Consider the following 19,297-nt stretch of genomic DNA (forward strand, 5'->3'; position numbering starts at 1 on the left):
TTCAAATTAAATACATTTTTAAAAAATTTAAAGATCATTTATATTATTTAAATAAATTTGAAAAAAAATCAAAGATTATTTCATAAAAATAAAAATAAAAGGAACAAAATAAGTTGTTAATTTTAGATAATATTGAATTATTAAATTATGTAAATTAAAGACAATTATAAAAATTAAATAAATAACATAATTACTATTTAATCAAATAAAAAATAAATTAAATATAAAAATTGATCAAAAAAATTTAAATAAATAAACAAAAAAATATATATATAAATTAACAGTCGGTCCAGACTGTTCACAATCCATGGCCCGACTGTTAACAGTCGGATTGACCCGACTGTTAACAGTCAGCGTTTTCCCTTCGTCGAAAATCGTCATTGTCGATGATGGAGAGGCCCAAAAAATTCACATTTTTCACCCCAACATAACCCACAATCTAACTACTCATGCATCTTCATCTAATTAAATCAAATAAACGTAAAATAATGAACGAAAACTGGAACAAAAAAAAACTTCCTGCGAGGAAACTAACCGGAATAGTTTGCCCGGTGGATACGTGCAGGTCGTCGATTGAAATCACCACGACGTTGGTGGTTTCGGCCGGTGGTTGATCGGTCAGTTTTTCTGGCAATTGTGGCGTCGGTTTTTTTTGGGTCGGTCGGTTAGAGAGGAAACTTTCAAACAGTCTGTAGCCTTGAAGGGTAAAATCGCCCTTTTAGTGTAAAGTTATGTTATAACTTAATTTTTTTTTTAATTCATTTAATGGGTCAAAGACCAATGTTAAAATTTGTTACAGTCCAGGAGTCATTTCTGTGTATTTTCTCAGAGTCAAGATGGTGTTCCATTTCTTGAAGTTCGCATTCCCATATATCGTTAAATTCTGTGATTTGATCAAAAAATAGAGTTGCTTAAACGAAAGATGAATTCGTAAGTTATTGTATAATAAAGCAATCACGATAAAGTGAATCAACAAAATATTTTATTGTTGAATAAGTCGTATAGAACAGCTCGATCCATTGCACCAAAAAGATTGGAGCTGCATTCTCACATGCATCATGAAGTTTTCTAGTAGTCCTCCATGTTTATTTACCCAATCAAATGAATTTCTCTTATTTTACCACCTCCAGATGTTAGAATAACAGCTTCCATCTCAGCTCAACAACTAATGCTCCAGCTGTCAAATTAGTTAGAAAGTAGTTATAAAGTTAGTTGGTTGGTTTGATTGTAAAATGCAGATTTAACACTATTTATATCCATCTTTGTATGTACAGCATTCGGTTGAATAATACAGCAGAATATTCTCTTCATCTTCTTTTCTTTAATATGGTATCAGAGCTATAAAAGGCTCTCCACTGTTCCAATCAAACTTTATCAGAATTTCAAAATAATTCCTCCGTATTTTGGCTACAGCTACAGATGCCCCAAATGCCTCGTCATCATCAGTTAGCAATTCAGCAGTTGATAATGGATCTAGTCCATATTTTCTTCATCGTTCAGATAATCCTGGCCTCGTTTTAGTCTCATAGTAGTTAAATGGAGATGATTATGCATCCTGGAGCAGATCAATGGTGATTGCCTTATTTGTGAAGAACAAGTTGGGGTTCATCAATGGAACTATTCCAATACCTGAAAACAATCAGGAGTTGCTGAATGTGTGGATCCGTAAAAATAATATTGTTACTTCATGGATCCTCAATTCGCTGTCCAAGGAAATTTCAGCTAGTGTGCTGTACTCTGAGTTTGTGTCTGAAATATGGACCAATCTGAAGAAGCGATATCAGCAAAGCAATGGACCACGCATCTTTCAGTTAAAACGAGAATTGATGAATCATGTGCAAGGTGATTCTTCTGTAAGCACTTACTTCACTAAGTTGAAGACAATTTAAGAAGAACTTAGTAGTTATAAACCTGTTTGTTTGTGTGGAAAATGCATTTGTGGAGGAGGTAAGAAAATACTTGAATATCATCAAACCGAATATGTTATGTCCTTTCTAATGGGACTTCATGAGTCATATGCTCAAATCAGGGGACAGCTTCTGTTAATGGATCCTATTCCTTCCATTAACAAGGTTTTTGCATTGGTTTCTCAAGAAGAAAATCAAAGAAAAATCAGTATAATGAATGATCCATCCGGAACTACTGAATCTATGGCATTTTATGCTCAAAAGGACACTAAAAGAATAACTCATAGTGATGCCAGGGAAACCTTGACACATCAATATGGTAGACCTCAAAAGAAAGAAAGACCACTTTGCTCTTATTGTGGATACAGTAGACATGATGTGAATAAGTGTTATAAACTCCACGGCTATCCACCGGGGTATAAACCAAAGCAGAAAGCTGGGATAAACATCCAAAATAATTCAGGCAATCAGGCAAATTGTGCAATAGTTAATCAGATTTTTGAACCTGTTGATGTCATAAATCAAGCACAAACTAGTGATGGGGATATTGGGAGATTTGTCCAGACACTTAACCCAGTTCAATACCAACAATTGATGAATGTGCTGAATACTCATCTCCAGGCAACAAAGTTAAATTCTGAGATGAGTGTCAATTCTGGTGCCAATTCTGGTAAGGCTTCAGGTACATGTTTCTCAATATCTATTCATCCAACTTTAATTCACATTGGGTGGTAGACTCTGGTGCCACGAGCCACAAATGTTCTAATCACTCAGCATTCCAAACATTGAGGTCCATTGAAAATGCATATGATACACTGCTAAATCGCACACAAATTCCTGTACAGTCGATTGGAAGTGTGAATATATCCCCTGAATTGACACTTCATGATGTTCTATATGTACCACAGTTCAAGTTTAACTTACTGTCAGTCAATTCTTTGACAAGGAATTCAGCTTTATGTGTCACATTCCTCACTGATTCTTGCTTGGTTCAGGATCTGATCACTTTGAAGATGATTGGCAAGGGTCAAAAGAAGGCAGACCTTTATGTCATTGACTCCAGCTCATCATTTTCAACCAGTTCCTTATGCAAGTCAGTCTCAGTTAATAATAGTACTTGTTCAATGTCGAATAATGTAACAAGTGAAATTTGGCACAATAGGCTGGGTCATATGTCTTTCCAAAAATTGAGATTACTGAAGAGTCAACAACAAATTGATTGTATTGATTACAAGAATAATGAATCCGTTCCTTGTCTTGTATGTCCACTGGCAAAGCAAAGAAGGCTATCATTTGTATAGAATAATCATTTGTCTAGTAATGCTTTTGATTTAATCCATTCGATGTTTGGGGAACGTATCATACCTCTACATTTGCAGGCTACAAATTCTTTACGTATCATACCTCTACATATGCAGGCTACAAATTCTTTCTCACCTTAGTCGATGATTGCACCAGATTCACATGGATTTATTTGATGAAACAAAAATCCGATTCCAAGCTTATTGTTCCCAAATTCTTTGCTCTTATTGAGACTCAATTTCACAGAACAATTAAGAAATTTCGGTCTGATAATGTTCCTGAGTTGAAATTCACAGAATTTTTTTGAAAGTAAGGGTGTTGTCCATCAATTTACCTGTGTTGAAATGCCCCAACAGAACGCTGTGGTTGACAAGAAGCATCAACACCTCCTTAATGCAGCATGAGCATTATATTTCCAATCAAGGGTGCCAATCAACTTCTGGGGAGATTGTGTGCTTACAGCTACTTTTCTAACTAATAGAACTCCCTCTCCACTCCTAAAGAACATGACACCTTTTTCCTTACTCCATGAACTTCCAGTTGATTATAACTATTTGAGAGTCTTTGTTTTGCTTCTACATTATCCTCTCACAGAAACAAATTTTATCCTAAAGCTAAACCTTGCGTGTTTCTTGGTTATCCCCCAGGTGTCAAGGGATACAAATTGTATGATATATCCTCAAAGACCTTCATAGTTTCCGGGGATGTAATCTTTCATGAAGGATACTTTTCCTTTCACTCTATATCTCCTACACTAGATATGATCGATCCATTCCCTGATGTTATGCTACCTAATATATCTTCAGATTTCCACCAAAGTGCAGATGACATCCACACAAGTGCAGATGACATCCACACCTATCATACAGCTCCAAATTCTTCCACTGCAATCAATGACATTGTACAGGCTAATTCACCTATTATTGACACGCATTCTATTCTTCCTGTCTCTGCTCAAAGCCAAGATTCCAATCAAATCTTGCCTATCGTCCCTAGAAGGACAAATAGAGTTTGCAGACCTCCATCATATCTTCGTGAGTTTCATTGCAACCTTTTAGCAAATAAACCACCTCCTAGTAACAACTCATCCTACCTTTTATCCAAATACATCTCATATAACTCCTTTTCCAATTCACATAAAAATTTCCTTCTCAATGTATCGTTCAATGTTGAACCACAATTCTACATCTAGCCATCAATTCTGCCCATTAGCAGCCATGAAATCGAACAGAACATGGACTGTGACCAATTTGCCCATGGGAAGAGACTCTATTGGCTGCAGGTGGGTTTATAAAAATCAAATATGGCCCTGATGGACACATTGACAGGTATAAAGCACGACTAGTAGCCAAGGGCTATAGTTAGCAGGACGGCCTGAATTTCGTAGACACTTTTTCCCCAGTTGCTAAGTTGGTTACTGTCAAAACACTACTTGCTATTGCTGCCATCAACAAGTGGAGTCTTGTCCAATTAGATGTAAATAATGCTTTCTTAAATGGAGATCTTTTTGAAGAAATATATATGGACCTACCCTTAGGGATTCTAATTTGCCTGCCGAAATTGCCAAAGGGGGGAAGCCAGTCTGTAAGCTTCACAAGTCCATTTATGGCCTTCGTCAGGCTTCTAGACAATGGTTTCTAAAATTCTCTCAAACTCTCATTGCACATGGATTTTGTCAATCAAAGTCAGATTATTCCTTGTTTACAAAGGGTTCAGGTTCATCTTCTGTTGCTTTACTGGTATATGTTGGTGACATTATCATAACAAGTTCAAATTCTGGTGTTATTGATGATTTAAAATCATTTCTACATGGCCAGTTCAAGCTCAAAGATATTGGAAAATTGAAATATTTCCTTGGTCTAGAAATAACAAGAACAAATAGTGGAGTATATCTATCCCAGAGGAATTATACATTACAACTACTAGAGGACATAGGTTTTCTAGCTTGCAAACCAGCCCAGTTACCTATAGATCCTAAAGTTCGTCTGAGTTCCATTGAGGGTGATTTTCTGGATGAAACTAAGGCTTCATCATACCGTAGGCTCATTGGTCGATTGCTTTACTTGATATATCTCGCCCAAACATCACCTTTGCAGTCAACAAATTGCGCCAATTTGTCTCCAAACCTCGACGACCGCATATTAATTCTGCACATCATCTGTTATAGTACCTCAAGAATGCTCCAGGTCAAGGCTTGTTCTTCTCAGCTTCTTCTTCTCTACAACTCCGTACATTTGCTGATGCGGATTGGGGATCTTGCCTTGTGTTGGGAAAACACCTCCCAAAGATAGCCCAAAGATCAATCAAAGTTGACAATGTGAAAAATATCCAAACCACTTCAAGAACAAGGAAATGAGGAAGAAATGATTTCAATGTATATTGGAAGAACAATGTATTGGATTACTTGAACAAGCCTCAAGTTAATCCCAAAGAAAGAAAAAATGGCTTTGAATTTATACCCAAGAAGAACAAACTCTTACTTCTAAAATTCTATCCAAGCCCTCTCTATTTTTCTCTCTCAAAATCGTGCCTAGGTCTTGTGTTATCTTATGAAAGAGGCAAAAAATCGGGTATATATAAATCTATCGGGGCGCCTAAGCGCCAACATTCTGTTTGGCTTCTGCACTCGGGGCGCCTAGGCGCACAGTTTCTGCTTGGTAGAAACTGGGCAGCTCCTAGGCGCCCACTCCAGCGCCTAGGCGCTGCACCTCTTCTCAGCTTCTCTTCTTTCTTCCTTCCTGCTTCTTCTCAGCCTCTCTTCTCACACCTTGATTCAAGGAAGTCCATCACAGGTCTTTGTGTTTTTCTTAGGGATTCCTTGATTTCATGGAAGGCTAAAAGGCAACAAACAGTTTCCAGGTCATCTGTAGAGGCTGAATATCGAGCATTAGCAGCAACTGCCAGTGAATTGGTTTGGATACATCAGTTGCTTCTTGATTTGCACGCCTCAACATCTTCAGCCTTGATTTTTTGTGACAACCAGACTGCAATTCACATAGCCAGTAATCCTATTTTCCATGAATGAACAAAACACATTGAGATTGATTGCCATTTTGTTCGTGATAAAGTTGCAGATGGGTTCATCAAATTGCTACCAATTCGATCACAGCACCAATTGGCAGATGTCTTTACCAAGGCTTTGCTAGCGCTACTCTTTTTTTCTTTAATGTCCAAGATGGCTATTGTCGATCTTCATAGTTCATCTTGAGGGAGGTGTATTAGAATAACAGCTTCCAGCTCAGCTCAACAACTAATGCTCCAGCTATCAAATTAGTTAGAAAGTAGTTATAAAGTTAGTTGGTTTGATTGTAAAATGCAGACTTAACACTATTTATATCCATCCTTGTATGTACAGCATTCGGGTTGAATTATACAGCAGAATATTCTCTTCATCTTCTTTTCTTTAATACCAGAGATGGTGAACAATCGAGATATACAAAAATTTGATGCAAATAAATACTCATTGTGTGCATGTTTTTTATTTTTATATTTTTACTTCATGAGATCTACTAATCATTTTCATTAGAAATGTATAGCCCCTTTATAATTTAATCCAAACATGCACTTAGGTTAAGATTTGATCAATCTAAAACATAAGTTGTAAATTGTTATCTTTGACTAAAGCTTAAGTCTGAGTTTTATTTGAAAATCATTGGATCGACTTTCTCTACATGTTGGTATGTAAGTAAAGACTATGGAATGATAGTAAAATTTGTATGCATTGCAATATTTTGCCTCCATTCGATCCTCATTTCTTAGAGTACATTTTTTTTTTTAAACTCATTTTCAATCACAACTCGCAACTTTTATCGAGTTTTCAATCACATCATCAAATTTTATTATAATCTATTAAAAAATTATTTTTAATTTTTATCCAAACCAGACGGAAGCTTGGTAACACTCAATACTATGAATTAACGTAAATTATAACATATTTGACAAAGTAGAGTAAAAGTCAGTTCTTTTACACTTTGTAGCATTGTTGCTAATTAAGTCTATGTTAGGTTTAGATAAAAAATCAAAATTTTTAATAAATTTTAATAAAAGTTAAATGAATGTGTGGTTGAAAGTTATAAATTTCGTGATTAAGATTTTATTAAATTTAATTTAAATTAAAATCTAACTTTTTAATTGAACGACACAGCAATTTTGACTCCGTATGCATTTGTCTCTCTCAATTGCCATTGGGCATCCAGTGGTTTTGCTTAAACGTGATAAGGTGGGCCAATCATAATAATTCAACCACGTTATTCTTCGTGGTGACGGGGGTGAAAAAGTTCATCATCATTTTTTCCTTTTTATATATAAAATAAAACGACCTGCTTTGCAATAGAGCGAGATTTAGGATTTCTTCGAGTCTCATTTTATTTTAAATAAATTTTTTAATAATATTTTTCAAAAATATATAGTTAAAAAAATTTTTTTTATTGTATGTAAATTTATTTTATTGATAGAATATGCTATTGAAAATAATTCTCTGATTGATGGACTTTCTTTTTTCAAAAATTCTTCTTTCTACATATTCATTTTCAATTATATATTTACACAATAAAATATTTTACAAGTAAAATAATTTTTTTTCTTACTTTTCAACTATATATTCTCCAAAAATTCACTATTTAAAACAATTTTTTTTTAAAAAAATAATGGCCACTAAACATTGAGCTAAATTTGAAGAAAAATGAGTTTTTAAAGAATTGAGCTCAAATATGGACTTTGTATAAGCTGCTTATAAATTCTTTTTTATTTATATAATTTGAGATCATAAATTTTTTTTTTTAGTTTATGTAGATAATATTTTATTATGAGAATGTGTGATAAAAAATGAGTATAAAAAAATAATAATTTTGAAAGAATGGTTATCCAATCTGGCTAAATATTGGAAATTAGTTAAGTTTAAACTCTTGTTTGGTATCCACTATCTTAAAATTATTTTTGTTGTAGGAACATTTTTAACCAGTAGCGGACGCAAACATTTGAAGTTAGTAAGACACAATCAAATTTATTAAAAAGTTACAAAAAAATTATGATTCTACAAAAACACATACATATGATCACTATCATAGATTCACAAATCTCATATATATGATATATAACAATTTTCAAAGCATTTCAAATAATCTCACATATATGATGAATAACAATTTCCAGAAAAATTCTCAAATTAAATATTACAAAAGATAAAATAATGTCAACTCTCACTCTCTTAATTGTTCGGTCATCATTGTAACTCTATTATAATAGAAAAGCTCAACTATCGCTACTGCTCAATTCTGATTTTTGGCTTAAAAAAAAAAAAAAAATTAAAATTCAAGTTGGTGAGTCACTTGACCACTAGGACCATGAATAGGTCCGCCAATGCTGCCAAGTGTCAACTACATAATTTTTATCGATTTGAGAAATGACAATGCGATAGATTGGTGACTTTTGAAACCAAATTAAATTTTAATGGTCCCAGATGTAATGAACCCCTAACAGTACAACACTTCAACAATGAGTAACGACTTCTTTGATCTATTAGGAAATCTTTAGCCGACCACACCAATATTTGACAATTAAGCATGTTTTGTTTACTTTTAGATGATTTTCAAAAGAATAATGCTATTTATCTAGACATGTTAATTAATCGTCGTCGAATGTTTCCCCTTTAACATAACTAGTCATAGTCAGACGTACGTCTTCATGATATGGATGGCAGCATACAGAAGAAAGTAATCCCAGCAGATGGTCATTTGGTCACTGATAAGCCCTTCTCACACCAGAAAAATTCACCAAATTGTGGGCTCATGTCTGTCAATGGCTCGAATACTAACTAACTTGCAAGGTTTTGAGGCACTGCTCTCTTGCGTTCTCGGTCCCAAAGCAAGTACAAGCTGTTGATGGCAGATGTATCAGCTCAGACTTTTATAAAGATGAGTTTGGGAGTTGTAAGAGTTTGCCAGAGTGGAGAACAAGGCCCGAGACTGGGATGACATATTTGTTGTAATTGTTCAAAATCATATACGAAATAATTGGATAAAAAAGGATTGGACATCAAATTAAAATCAAATGTGGGCACTGGGGCTATAAATGGTACCCCATGCGCATGCACGGCTGTTCAAATGCAGGAACCATGTGCACACAAGATTCACTATTGATTTTCTAGCTCCTTTCCATGAAAAGTTCCCTACTTTTTACGATTGTGGAGCCTTTTCGTGGTGTATTAACGGAAAACTATAAATTGGCGATAGTTTTTCATTTCTAAACATAAAAAATCATAATTCATTTCGACTTACAAACATTTCCGTGAGTCCCTTTAAGCACTAAAAACAATCCTAGAAGAGACAAATATCGTTTGAAGACAGCAATTATGCGTACAAGACTAATGTTGCTACTTTTGTTCTCTTCTCGCATTCTTCCAAAGTTCAGGTTCAAAAATATTTTGAAGTGTTGGCTAAGGAATATGGGGACAAGGTCCAGCTCTAGAGTGTGTGGGGTAGGCCACAATCGAACAAGAACAAGATTGAGAAAGAAAGAGGGAGAGAGAGGAGATTGAGAGGAAAAAAACTCGTATTATGAAATTATAACGACGGTTTGGTTGGATGAATCCGCATTGATTTTATTCTTTATATATTTATCAGGACATTAAAAACATTCCGGGGCCTTAAAAGAAACTTAGTTACAGATCCTGCCTAAATTTTTTATTTCCTGATAAATGAAATTCCCTTCTGAATACTTTCTGCTAGCTCTTTCTTCGCTTTCTCCAGGCCAACCCTGTCGAAAATCATAGTTTACTAATTAAATTTCAGCTCTCTGGAAGTAGCATAAATGTTCTCTTATTATTATACCTCTCATACTCATTCAAAGGTCCAAGTTGATAGATCTCTTCAGCTCCTGCACGGCCAAGCCGTACCTTGGAGGCAAAGAAGGGGAGTTCCGTGACCTGCAGGTGATAAATCTCTAATATATCAGCAAATGTTGTAGAAATTTCGAAATGAAACTCTATTCTTTAATTGTCCGGGGAAAAGCAACTTGGACAAAAAGAAACAAAGTGGTTTAGACAGACTTTCTTGTCGATAGCCTCAGAAATAACTATTTTATAGGATAGAGGGGTGAGGGAATACACTATTGTGGAAGCTGACAGGACAAACATAAAGCAAAACACAGGCCTCATCATGTACCTGAGAAGATACGAAAGCGCATTCAACAATGCCAGCACCTCCTTCTAATCCGCGGAGGCATGCATCTGCAAATTTAACTGCTGCATATGCCTGAAAGGGTAATTTAGTTTTATCATGTGCTAACTTGCTATTGATAGAGGCTTAGATCTGTTATGCTAAATTTATGCAATCTTAGAAAGGACTTACCATTGATAGTGTTGCGGAACCAGCACCAGCTTTTGCCTGTGAAAACGATACATAAGTTACTATTCCCTGGTAGGAAACTGATGATAATTGTAGCAACTGTTCTGGAGTTTCTGCTTAATATGCTTCAACTGAATTGCTGATCGTGTTGGAATTTGAATTGAGAAATTTATGAAATTCAACGGCTGGATCTTTAGTAGCATGTTTAGTAAAATGTAAGTTGAGACTTGCTCTCTAGAAAGCTAGTCTTGTTATTAGAAAAAAGAAACTTTAAATATCTTGTTCGGTGAAATCACTTAAAAGTAAGTTGGACTTACTTTTAAGCAAATAGAAATTTGCTTTTTTGCTAGTTGACAATGGTCCATACCTGAACAACTTCAGTTCCACCATCTTGAATGCGCCTTGTCAGGTATTCAGTTTCCTCTGCTGTAAAAGAACAAGGAGGTTTAACCTGCATAACACCATGAATTCTTTGGTTTAAATCCAGCGTTAAGTAACATATGAATGGAAAACCGGAGGGAGGGTGATGAGGATAGGGGTGGAGGCACATATTGTAAATTGTTCTCACACCTGTGAGAGAAGAGGCAATATAGTCACTCCTGAATGACCCCCAACAACAGGAACATCAACTTCTCTAGGATCAACTCCCAAAACTTCTGCCTTTATAGATATCAATGCAAGAGAGAGATAATTTATCGATCAGTTCCAAAAACTACAGTCCAACTACTACAATCTGAATTAAGATTTTATGAATGACACAGCATCAGGCAAAATCTAGCTTTTTCACAACTGGTGTTTTGGTTTGATGTTTGACTACAAATAGTTGTAGGAACGAATACAGATTTCTCTTCTCATTTAGGAAAAAGTTGTGGTTATAATATTACAGATGAAAATAAATTCTAATGCAGTTTATCTTAGAAAGTCACAAAGTTAAGTTTTGTAGAAAAAATGGTATAGTTGGCTCTTTCTTTTAAATCTTGGAACTTATCTTATCATAATTTCTCTAAATAGCAGGGCACATGGGTCCACACTATTGACATCATGACACAGTGCAAAAAACAAGATTTTAACTTCTTCTTGTTTCCGTTTATCATGTTGAGTACAGTTGAGTCCAGTGTGCCTAACACGACATAAAGGTCAAACTATACTCATTGAGTCCAACATATACTTACCACAAAAGTGTTGGCTCTCACAACATCAAGCATGGTAACTCCCAAGAGCTTCTTTGGATCATAAGTGCCTGCTTTCTTGAAAACTTCTGCTGCAATAGGAACTGTCGAGTTCACTGGATTACTGATCAAGTTGACAATTGCATTAGGACAACACTTTGCAATTCCTTCACAAAGGGTCTTCACAATTCCAGCATTGATTTTGAAAAGGTCATCTCTGGTCATTCCCGGCTTCCTTGGAACACCAGCAGGTATAATGATAAGGTCCATCCCTGTAAGAGCATTCTCCAGTTGCTGTTGTCCAAGAAAACCTTTCACCTATAAGTCAAGACAAAATTCTGTTTACCCTTCTGACTTGGGGAAATATTAAGCCCTAATCCAACTACTCACAAAAGCAATAAAAACAAAATAAAATGAAAACAATTGAAGTCGATGCATTATCTCAATGTGAGAGTTATGCAAGTCAATTTGCTTCGGGCAGTTTTCAGCTATAACGGAGATAAAGGGTATAGGGGTTTTCTCACTCTCTCACATAGAGAAAGGACCCTCGGAAATTTTTATATATCCATTCTTCTACCCTTTCCCAAAAGTCGATGAGTATTCATAGTCATAACCTTAACACCATAGAAGAGTTCTACCCAATGCTTTATTTCCGTCCTAGTTGATCCTGATTCGATATTAGAAGTATATTAATTTTTTCCCAATAACCGAATACTTTTATCTGTAAATAGTGCATACTTTATTCCAATCATAAATCTATTTTCTTCCCTATGAGTTATAGTCTCAATAAGAATGCTAATTCTTACTGTTCATAAATTATGATACGAAATACCACACCAATTCGTTATGTATGGATGATGAGATTCCATTGATTCAGAGCCAATTCCAATAAACTTATTGGAGGGTCCCAACATGCATCTATTATTAAATTCACCCAACCCGATAGTACTGATTTTGGAAACATCTAGTGCCAAAGTCACTGAGTGAGTAAGTCGCCAATCACTGAATTATGTAATCTGTTGGTTACTGGCAGGCATTTTATCAGAGGTAACCTACTCTTGTGTGATTCCTGTTGAAGCATGTACTCTGGGGTTGGTATAGGGCGGACAATTACGTGAATATGAGTTTTGGTTGAAGTCAAGAAGGCAAATGCACACGATGATTAGACTCCTCATAGTCCTACACTGGATTGAAATGCATATACTTACCACAGCACCTGTATCCATATGGCTGATATCAGCGGTGACTCCGGGGGTGTTAACGACATCATAAAGATGAAGAACTGAGACTAATGGATTCATTTTCATCAACAAGGAGAGGGGTTGGCCAATTCCTCCAGCAGCACCCAATATGGCAACTTTGAATCCAGGAGCGCCGCCTTTCGCTCTGCATTCAGCTCGCTTCAAAATGGAGCTCTCCTCCATCTTTTGGTACATGAGAAATTCAAAGTAAAGCATCGAAAATATGCAGATTGATTAACAGTAATATAGTAACACTTTACTGGTAGAAAATCATGAACATATCAGTAGTAGCAAGAACTGATGTAGTTAGTTGCCATTGTTATGTATAAAAAAAGAGAAAAGAAAAGAAAAGAAAAGAAAAGCATGCCATGTAGTAACAATCCATCTTGGAGCGTTCCATAAGTGGATTAAATAGCAGTGATGATGAAAAATACACTATAATCAGATTGATAATGCTGAACCAATATATATGTAGTATCAAGAACAGAGTGAAGAGTGAATAAAGTTCATGCAGCCGACTCTATATTTATTAGAAACAGGACTTGGTTCGAAAGTCATGCAAATGAAAGATGAATTAGATTGCAATCGATAGTATTAAAAAAAAAAATAGCCTAAATTTTTGTTTATTCTAGTGTCCAGTACAGTCTAATACTGCGTACGTATAATAGCCTCAAACCTGGTGATTTGAAGGGTGAAGATGAGCTGAAATTCTTGCAATGCGTTGATTAGCTTCTCCACTCTGCATGACTGTTTTAGAATTCCTTCCTAATCGCTAGAAAGTGTGGGAGTCTGGTTTAAAACTATAGGTAGATACTATAAAATATTCAATTTAAAGCAGAAGAAAATAGTTTATGGATAAAGTGGTGAACTATAATAAACTAATTGGAAAATGAATTTCTAAATATTTATTAATTTCTGTGGAAATGGAATAATCTGAAACTTTATCTTTGTATCTTATTTCTGTGGCTCTTATATATATCTGGCTTTGGTTGGCTATATTTCTCCCATCTGGTTGATTTGGAATTTGTCCTTGATGAATGACATGATTTTGGATTATTTATTCATTTTTCTGTTTAATGGAGCAGGGAATTTATTAATTATGGAAAAAAAATATATCCCACACCGTGGTAGAAGAATATAATTCACACTATGTGGTTATAATCGAGTTATTTTATCCAATATATATTTAAACGACGTTTAATGATTAAGTTGAGTTGCTTTATTTAATCTATTCTGTTTGTTTCGGTTGCTAATTGTTTTGCGATTAATTTATTTTCATAGAAGTAAGTAGCCTCTAATTAGATCATGAATTCCACGTATCAATAAACTTTATTGCTATTTGCACGGCTATTAACATCGATGTGATGAAAATGAAAGACCTACAACGAGGTGAAAACTTTTCCCAATATTTATTAGTTATATAATCTAAGGTAGCTCTATAAATTTACCAGAAAAATAAGTTGATAAAAAAAAGTATTGCAATTTTCATCATCTGTTTGATGCCATTGGACTTAAAATTTTCATTTTCCTATATGGGCCTTAAGATTTCACAATAGCCTGGCAAAGGCAGCCCATGAATTGCAGTAGAGCCCAAATAACATAGTGTTGGGATTCATGATCTTGTAAGTGAACGACTCTTTTTCAAATTCAATAAACATTAATTGATAGTATATTTTATTATATTTCATATCATGAAATGTAAAGGGATGGTATTGTTGAAATTTGTGTGTTTGTCTTAAGAGATTTTTTAGTTCGACTTTTTTTGCATGTCCTTCATTACGTTACGTAAGTGATTGGACTCGAGTTTGTTAGCCTAATCATGTCAAGCTACAATATCCCTACTTAGATTCATGTTTCACCGTCCATTACAAAGATATTTGATTGCTTGAGTAGATTGATCACGATAGGATCATCATGATATCTAGGCCTTAGGTGTGCACCTTAGGTCATCGTGACGTTCCTTTAATTGGTTTCTATATGATATTTGTCAAGGGGAATACCTTTTTAGTCATGCCATTATAATATTTTCATATGATGTCTTTCACAGACCTACTTGCTATGATGTGGTCTTGGATCAACCTTCAATGAAAACCTGTTTCGTTTCTTCAATAAAATGAATTTTTTGACCAAGTCAGTATAAATCCACAAGTGATTTGCAAGTGTTTTCAGATCGAGAACAATCATTAGTAATTTTAAAACATAAAGTAACGTGATATATTTTATGTACTAAACTTACTAGTCAACAAAGTTGAACAACACAAATGTGCTTTCAAATTTGGAAAAATTTCATCACTAGTGATGTAGAAAATTAAAATAAAAAGAACGAAGAACATTGTATTTAGTTTTAGGGGAAGTGACTAGGGAATGGAAATTTGATGAGGTACCCACCAAGAAACTACTTTTTGAATTTTATGATGCTGCCAGATTAAACTTTTATGCTCTTGGTAAAAAGGACAAGATAAAAAAAGAATCAAATTTAAAATAATTGCTTAAAAGTTATTCCATTCGATTTATTTCTATAATATTCTTTTTTTTTCTTTTTTATGACAAGATGTATTATTTGAAGATGACACTTTAATTATGAATACTAACTTGATTGGACAGGATCCCATTCCATTATGGCAAGTTTGATAAGATTTTATCATCTAAGAAGGAATTTTTTATTTTATTTTTTTATTTTTAATACCAAATGCAGAACTATTCACTAAAACAAAATTTAGAAGTATTAAACCACTTTACCATAAGAATAATGTTAGACGTAGTGCCAGATAGGTCTGGGCAAAAAAATCGAAAAATCGATCAAATCAATCAAACGGAACCGACTCGGGTCGGTTTGGGTTGATTTGACACATGTAATTGGTTTTGTTTGGTTTTTGTTTAAATAAAACCATGGTGGTTTGGTTCGATTATAGTTTGAAATCTCAAACTGTTGGTTCATCGAATCAATCCAACCCACTTATATGTTTATTATTTTTTTTAAAGAAAAAAAGTTCTAATCTCATAACTATATTACGATTCCCTTCAATCTATGATATCGGTAAGTAATAGTATTGAATTTTTTTTTTCAAAAGCTCATTACATTATACTCAGTCTTTTTTCATGATACATAATGTATAAAAAGGTAACAAAATTCTTAAATTCTTTTGTCAATCTGTCTCCAGTAACCTAATTTTATTTATTAGTCAATAATTTTTGTAATATAAAGTTATTTGAAAACTTGTAATATAATTGGGCCAAAATTTGGACAATTTTTATTTTTTCTTAGAAAAAAAAAATCAATTTGAACTAAAAGTCTAAATCGATTAATCGAACCAAACCAAACCAAACCAAACCGATTTAGTTTCATTCGGTCTAAGAGTTGGAGTGAGTTGGTTTGGGTTGAAATTCATCCAAACCGACTAATTTGTTTTGGAAAGTCTAAATTGATTAATCGAACAAAATCAAACCAAACCGATTTAGTTTGGTTCGGTTTAAGAGTTAGAGTGGGTTGGTTTGTGTTGAAATTCATCCAAACCGACTAATTTGATTTTGGAAAGTCTAAATCGATTAATCGAACCAAACCAAACCAAACCGATTTAGTTTGGTTCGATTTAAGAGTTAGAGTGGATTGGTTTGGGTTGAATTCATCCAAACTGACTAATTTGATTTTGATTTTGGATTGAAGTCGAAACCAACCCAAATCAAACTGCACTCAAAACTAGTGCCAGAATCTTAGGTTGCAGGAGGTGATTTGTGGAAAAGATAACTATGGTTTAATAATTTAATAATAGAGTGTCATCTAACATTATGTCAATTATTCTAGTACTATAGCGTGATTCAATTTAGAAGGTTACTGGTTATGAAATCAAATCAAGTAAATTTCACCAATTACGACTCAAGTTTGTGTAGAATTTCATTTTGATCATTAAAGGTTTTTTATCCATTTATTTAAAAGTTTACAACGATTTCACTGTTAATCAATTAATTATTAAAAGTGTTGACATCCGAATCTAGCGAGTCCTAGTATCAACATACTTCTTTTTTCTCTCATCCACATGTATGTTACATGAACGCGTGGGCATTCATGTCAAATTCAATATTTGTAAATCATTCGACGTTCAACTCAGATGATAAAAATATATTGAGTGTGGAAGAAATACAATAAAAGAAAGTATGGATATCGAGTTCTACACTTGCATCTCTTTGAATGTCATGCTAGCGCTACTCTTTTTTTCTTTAATGTCCAAGATGGCTATTGTCGATCTTCATAGTTCATCTTGAGGGAGGTGTATTAGAATAACAGCTTCCAGCTCAGCTCAACAACTAATGCTCCAGCTATCAAATTAGTTAGAAAGTAGTTATAAAGTTAGTTGGTTTGATTGTAAAATGCAGACTTAACACTATTTATATCCATCCTTGTATGTACAGCATTCGGGTTGAATTATACAGCAGAATATTCTCTTCATCTTCTTTTCTTTAATACCAGAGATGGTGAACAATCGAGATATACAAAAATTTGATGCAAATAAATACTCATTGTGTGCATGTTTTTTATTTTTATATTTTTACTTCATGAGATCTACTAATCATTTTCATTAGAAATGTATAGCCCCTTTATAATTTAATCCAAACATGCACTTAGGTTAAGATTTGATCAATCTAAAACATAAGTTGTAAATTGTTATCTTTGACTAAAGCTTAAGTCTGAGTTTTATTTGAAAATCATTGGATCGACTTTCTCTACATGTTGGTATGTAAGTAAAGACTATGGAATGATAGTAAAATTTGTATGCATTGCAATATTTTGCCTCCATTCGATCCTCATTTCTTAGAGTACATTTTTTTTTTTAAACTCATTTTCAATCACAACTCGCAACTTTTATCGAGTTTTCAATCACATCATCAAATTTTATTATAATCTATTAAAAAATTATTTTTAATTTTTATCCAAACCAGACGGAAGCTTGGTAACACTCAATACTATGAATTAACGTAAATTATAACATATTTGACAAAGTAGAGTAAAAGTCAGTTCTTTTACACTTTGTAGCATTGTTGCTAATTAAGTCTATGTTAGGTTTAGATAAAAAATCAAAATTTTTAATAAATTTTAATAAAAGTTAAATGAATGTGTGGTTGAAAGTTATAAATTTCGTGATTAAGATTTTATTAAATTTAATTTAAATTAAAATCTAACTTTTTAATTGAACGACACAGCAATTTTGACTCCGTATGCATTTGTCTCTCTCAATTGCCATTGGGCATCCAGTGGTTTTGCTTAAACGTGATAAGGTGGGCCAATCATAATAATTCAACCACGTTATTCTTCGTGGTGACGGGGGTGAAAAAGTTCATCATCATTTTTTCCTTTTTATATATAAAATAAAACGACCTGCTTTGCAATAGAGCGAGATTTAGGATTTCTTCGAGTCTCATTTTATTTTAAATAAATTTTTTAATAATATTTTTCAAAAATATATAGTTAAAAAAATTTTTTTTATTGTATGTAAATTTATTTTATTGATAGAATATGCTATTGAAAATAATTCTCTGATTGATGGACTTTCTTTTTTCAAAAATTCTTCTTTCTACATATTCATTTTCAATTATATATTTACACAATAAAATATTTTACAAGTAAAATAATTTTTTTTCTTACTTTTCAACTATATATTCTCCAAAAATTCACTATTTAAAACAATTTTTTTTTAAAAAAATAATGGCCACTAAACATTGAGCTAAATTTGAAGAAAAATGAGTTTTTAAAGAATTGAGCTCAAATATGGACTTTGTATAAGCTGCTTATAAATTCTTTTTTATTTATATAATTTGAGATCATAAATTTTTTTTTTTAGTTTATGTAGATAATATTTTATTATGAGAATGTGTGATAAAAAATGAGTATAAAAAAATAATAATTTTGAAAGAATGGTTATCCAATCTGGCTAAATATTGGAAATTAGTTAAGTTTAAACTCTTGTTTGGTATCCACTATCTTAAAATTATTTTTGTTGTAGGAACATTTTTAACCAGTAGCGGACGCAAACATTTGAAGTTAGTAAGACACAATCAAATTTATTAAAAAGTTACAAAAAAATTATGATTCTACAAAAACACATACATATGATCACTATCATAGATTCACAAATCTCATATATATGATATATAACAATTTTCAAAGCATTTCAAATAATCTCACATATATGATGAATAACAATTTCCAGAAAAATTCTCAAATTAAATATTACAAAAGATAAAATAATGTCAACTCTCACTCTCTTAATTGTTCGGTCATCATTGTAACTCTATTATAATAGAAAAGCTCAACTATCGCTACTGCTCAATTCTGATTTTTG

General features: G+C 33.3%; 3 protein-coding genes across 3 annotated transcripts in view; 2 read left to right on the top strand and 1 right to left on the bottom strand.

Moving 5' to 3' along the window:
- LOC111412573 (probable protein S-acyltransferase 23) overlaps positions 1-1,889 on the top strand; it is a 5,765-nt gene extending 3,876 nt beyond the window's left edge. The window contains exon 4 of the mRNA XM_023043509.1: positions 1,565-1,889. Within this exon, the coding sequence (XP_022899277.1) occupies positions 1,565-1,889 (325 nt within the window). The remainder of the gene's footprint in view (positions 1-1,564) is intronic.
- An 84-nt stretch (positions 1,890-1,973) lies between these two features.
- On the top strand, positions 1,974-2,990 carry LOC111412799. Its single transcript, XM_023043700.1, has 2 exons — positions 1,974-2,589; positions 2,903-2,990. Exons 1-2 carry the CDS (start codon positions 1,986-1,988, stop codon positions 2,962-2,964), a joined length of 666 nt encoding a protein of 221 aa, XP_022899468.1. The 5' UTR covers positions 1,974-1,985; the 3' UTR covers positions 2,965-2,990.
- Positions 2,991-9,740: 6,750 nt separating this feature from the next.
- On the bottom strand, positions 9,741-13,714 carry LOC111411968 (malate dehydrogenase, glyoxysomal-like). Its single transcript, XM_023042677.1, has 9 exons — positions 13,639-13,714; positions 12,930-13,145; positions 11,725-12,039; positions 11,123-11,212; positions 10,920-11,003; positions 10,556-10,591; positions 10,370-10,459; positions 10,037-10,131; positions 9,741-9,962 (listed from the first exon to the last, which is right to left on the bottom strand). The coding sequence occupies exons 1-9, from the start codon at positions 13,705-13,707 to the stop codon at positions 9,890-9,892; spliced, it is 1,068 nt and encodes a 355-aa protein (XP_022898445.1). The 5' UTR covers positions 13,708-13,714; the 3' UTR covers positions 9,741-9,889.
- Positions 13,715-19,297: the final 5,583 nt, after the last annotated feature.

The sequence above is a fragment of the Olea europaea genome, chromosome 16, assembly GCF_002742605.1.
Source record: "Olea europaea var. sylvestris chromosome 16, O_europaea_v1, whole genome shotgun sequence".
In the NCBI taxonomy this organism is placed as follows: domain Eukaryota; kingdom Viridiplantae; phylum Streptophyta; class Magnoliopsida; order Lamiales; family Oleaceae; genus Olea; species Olea europaea.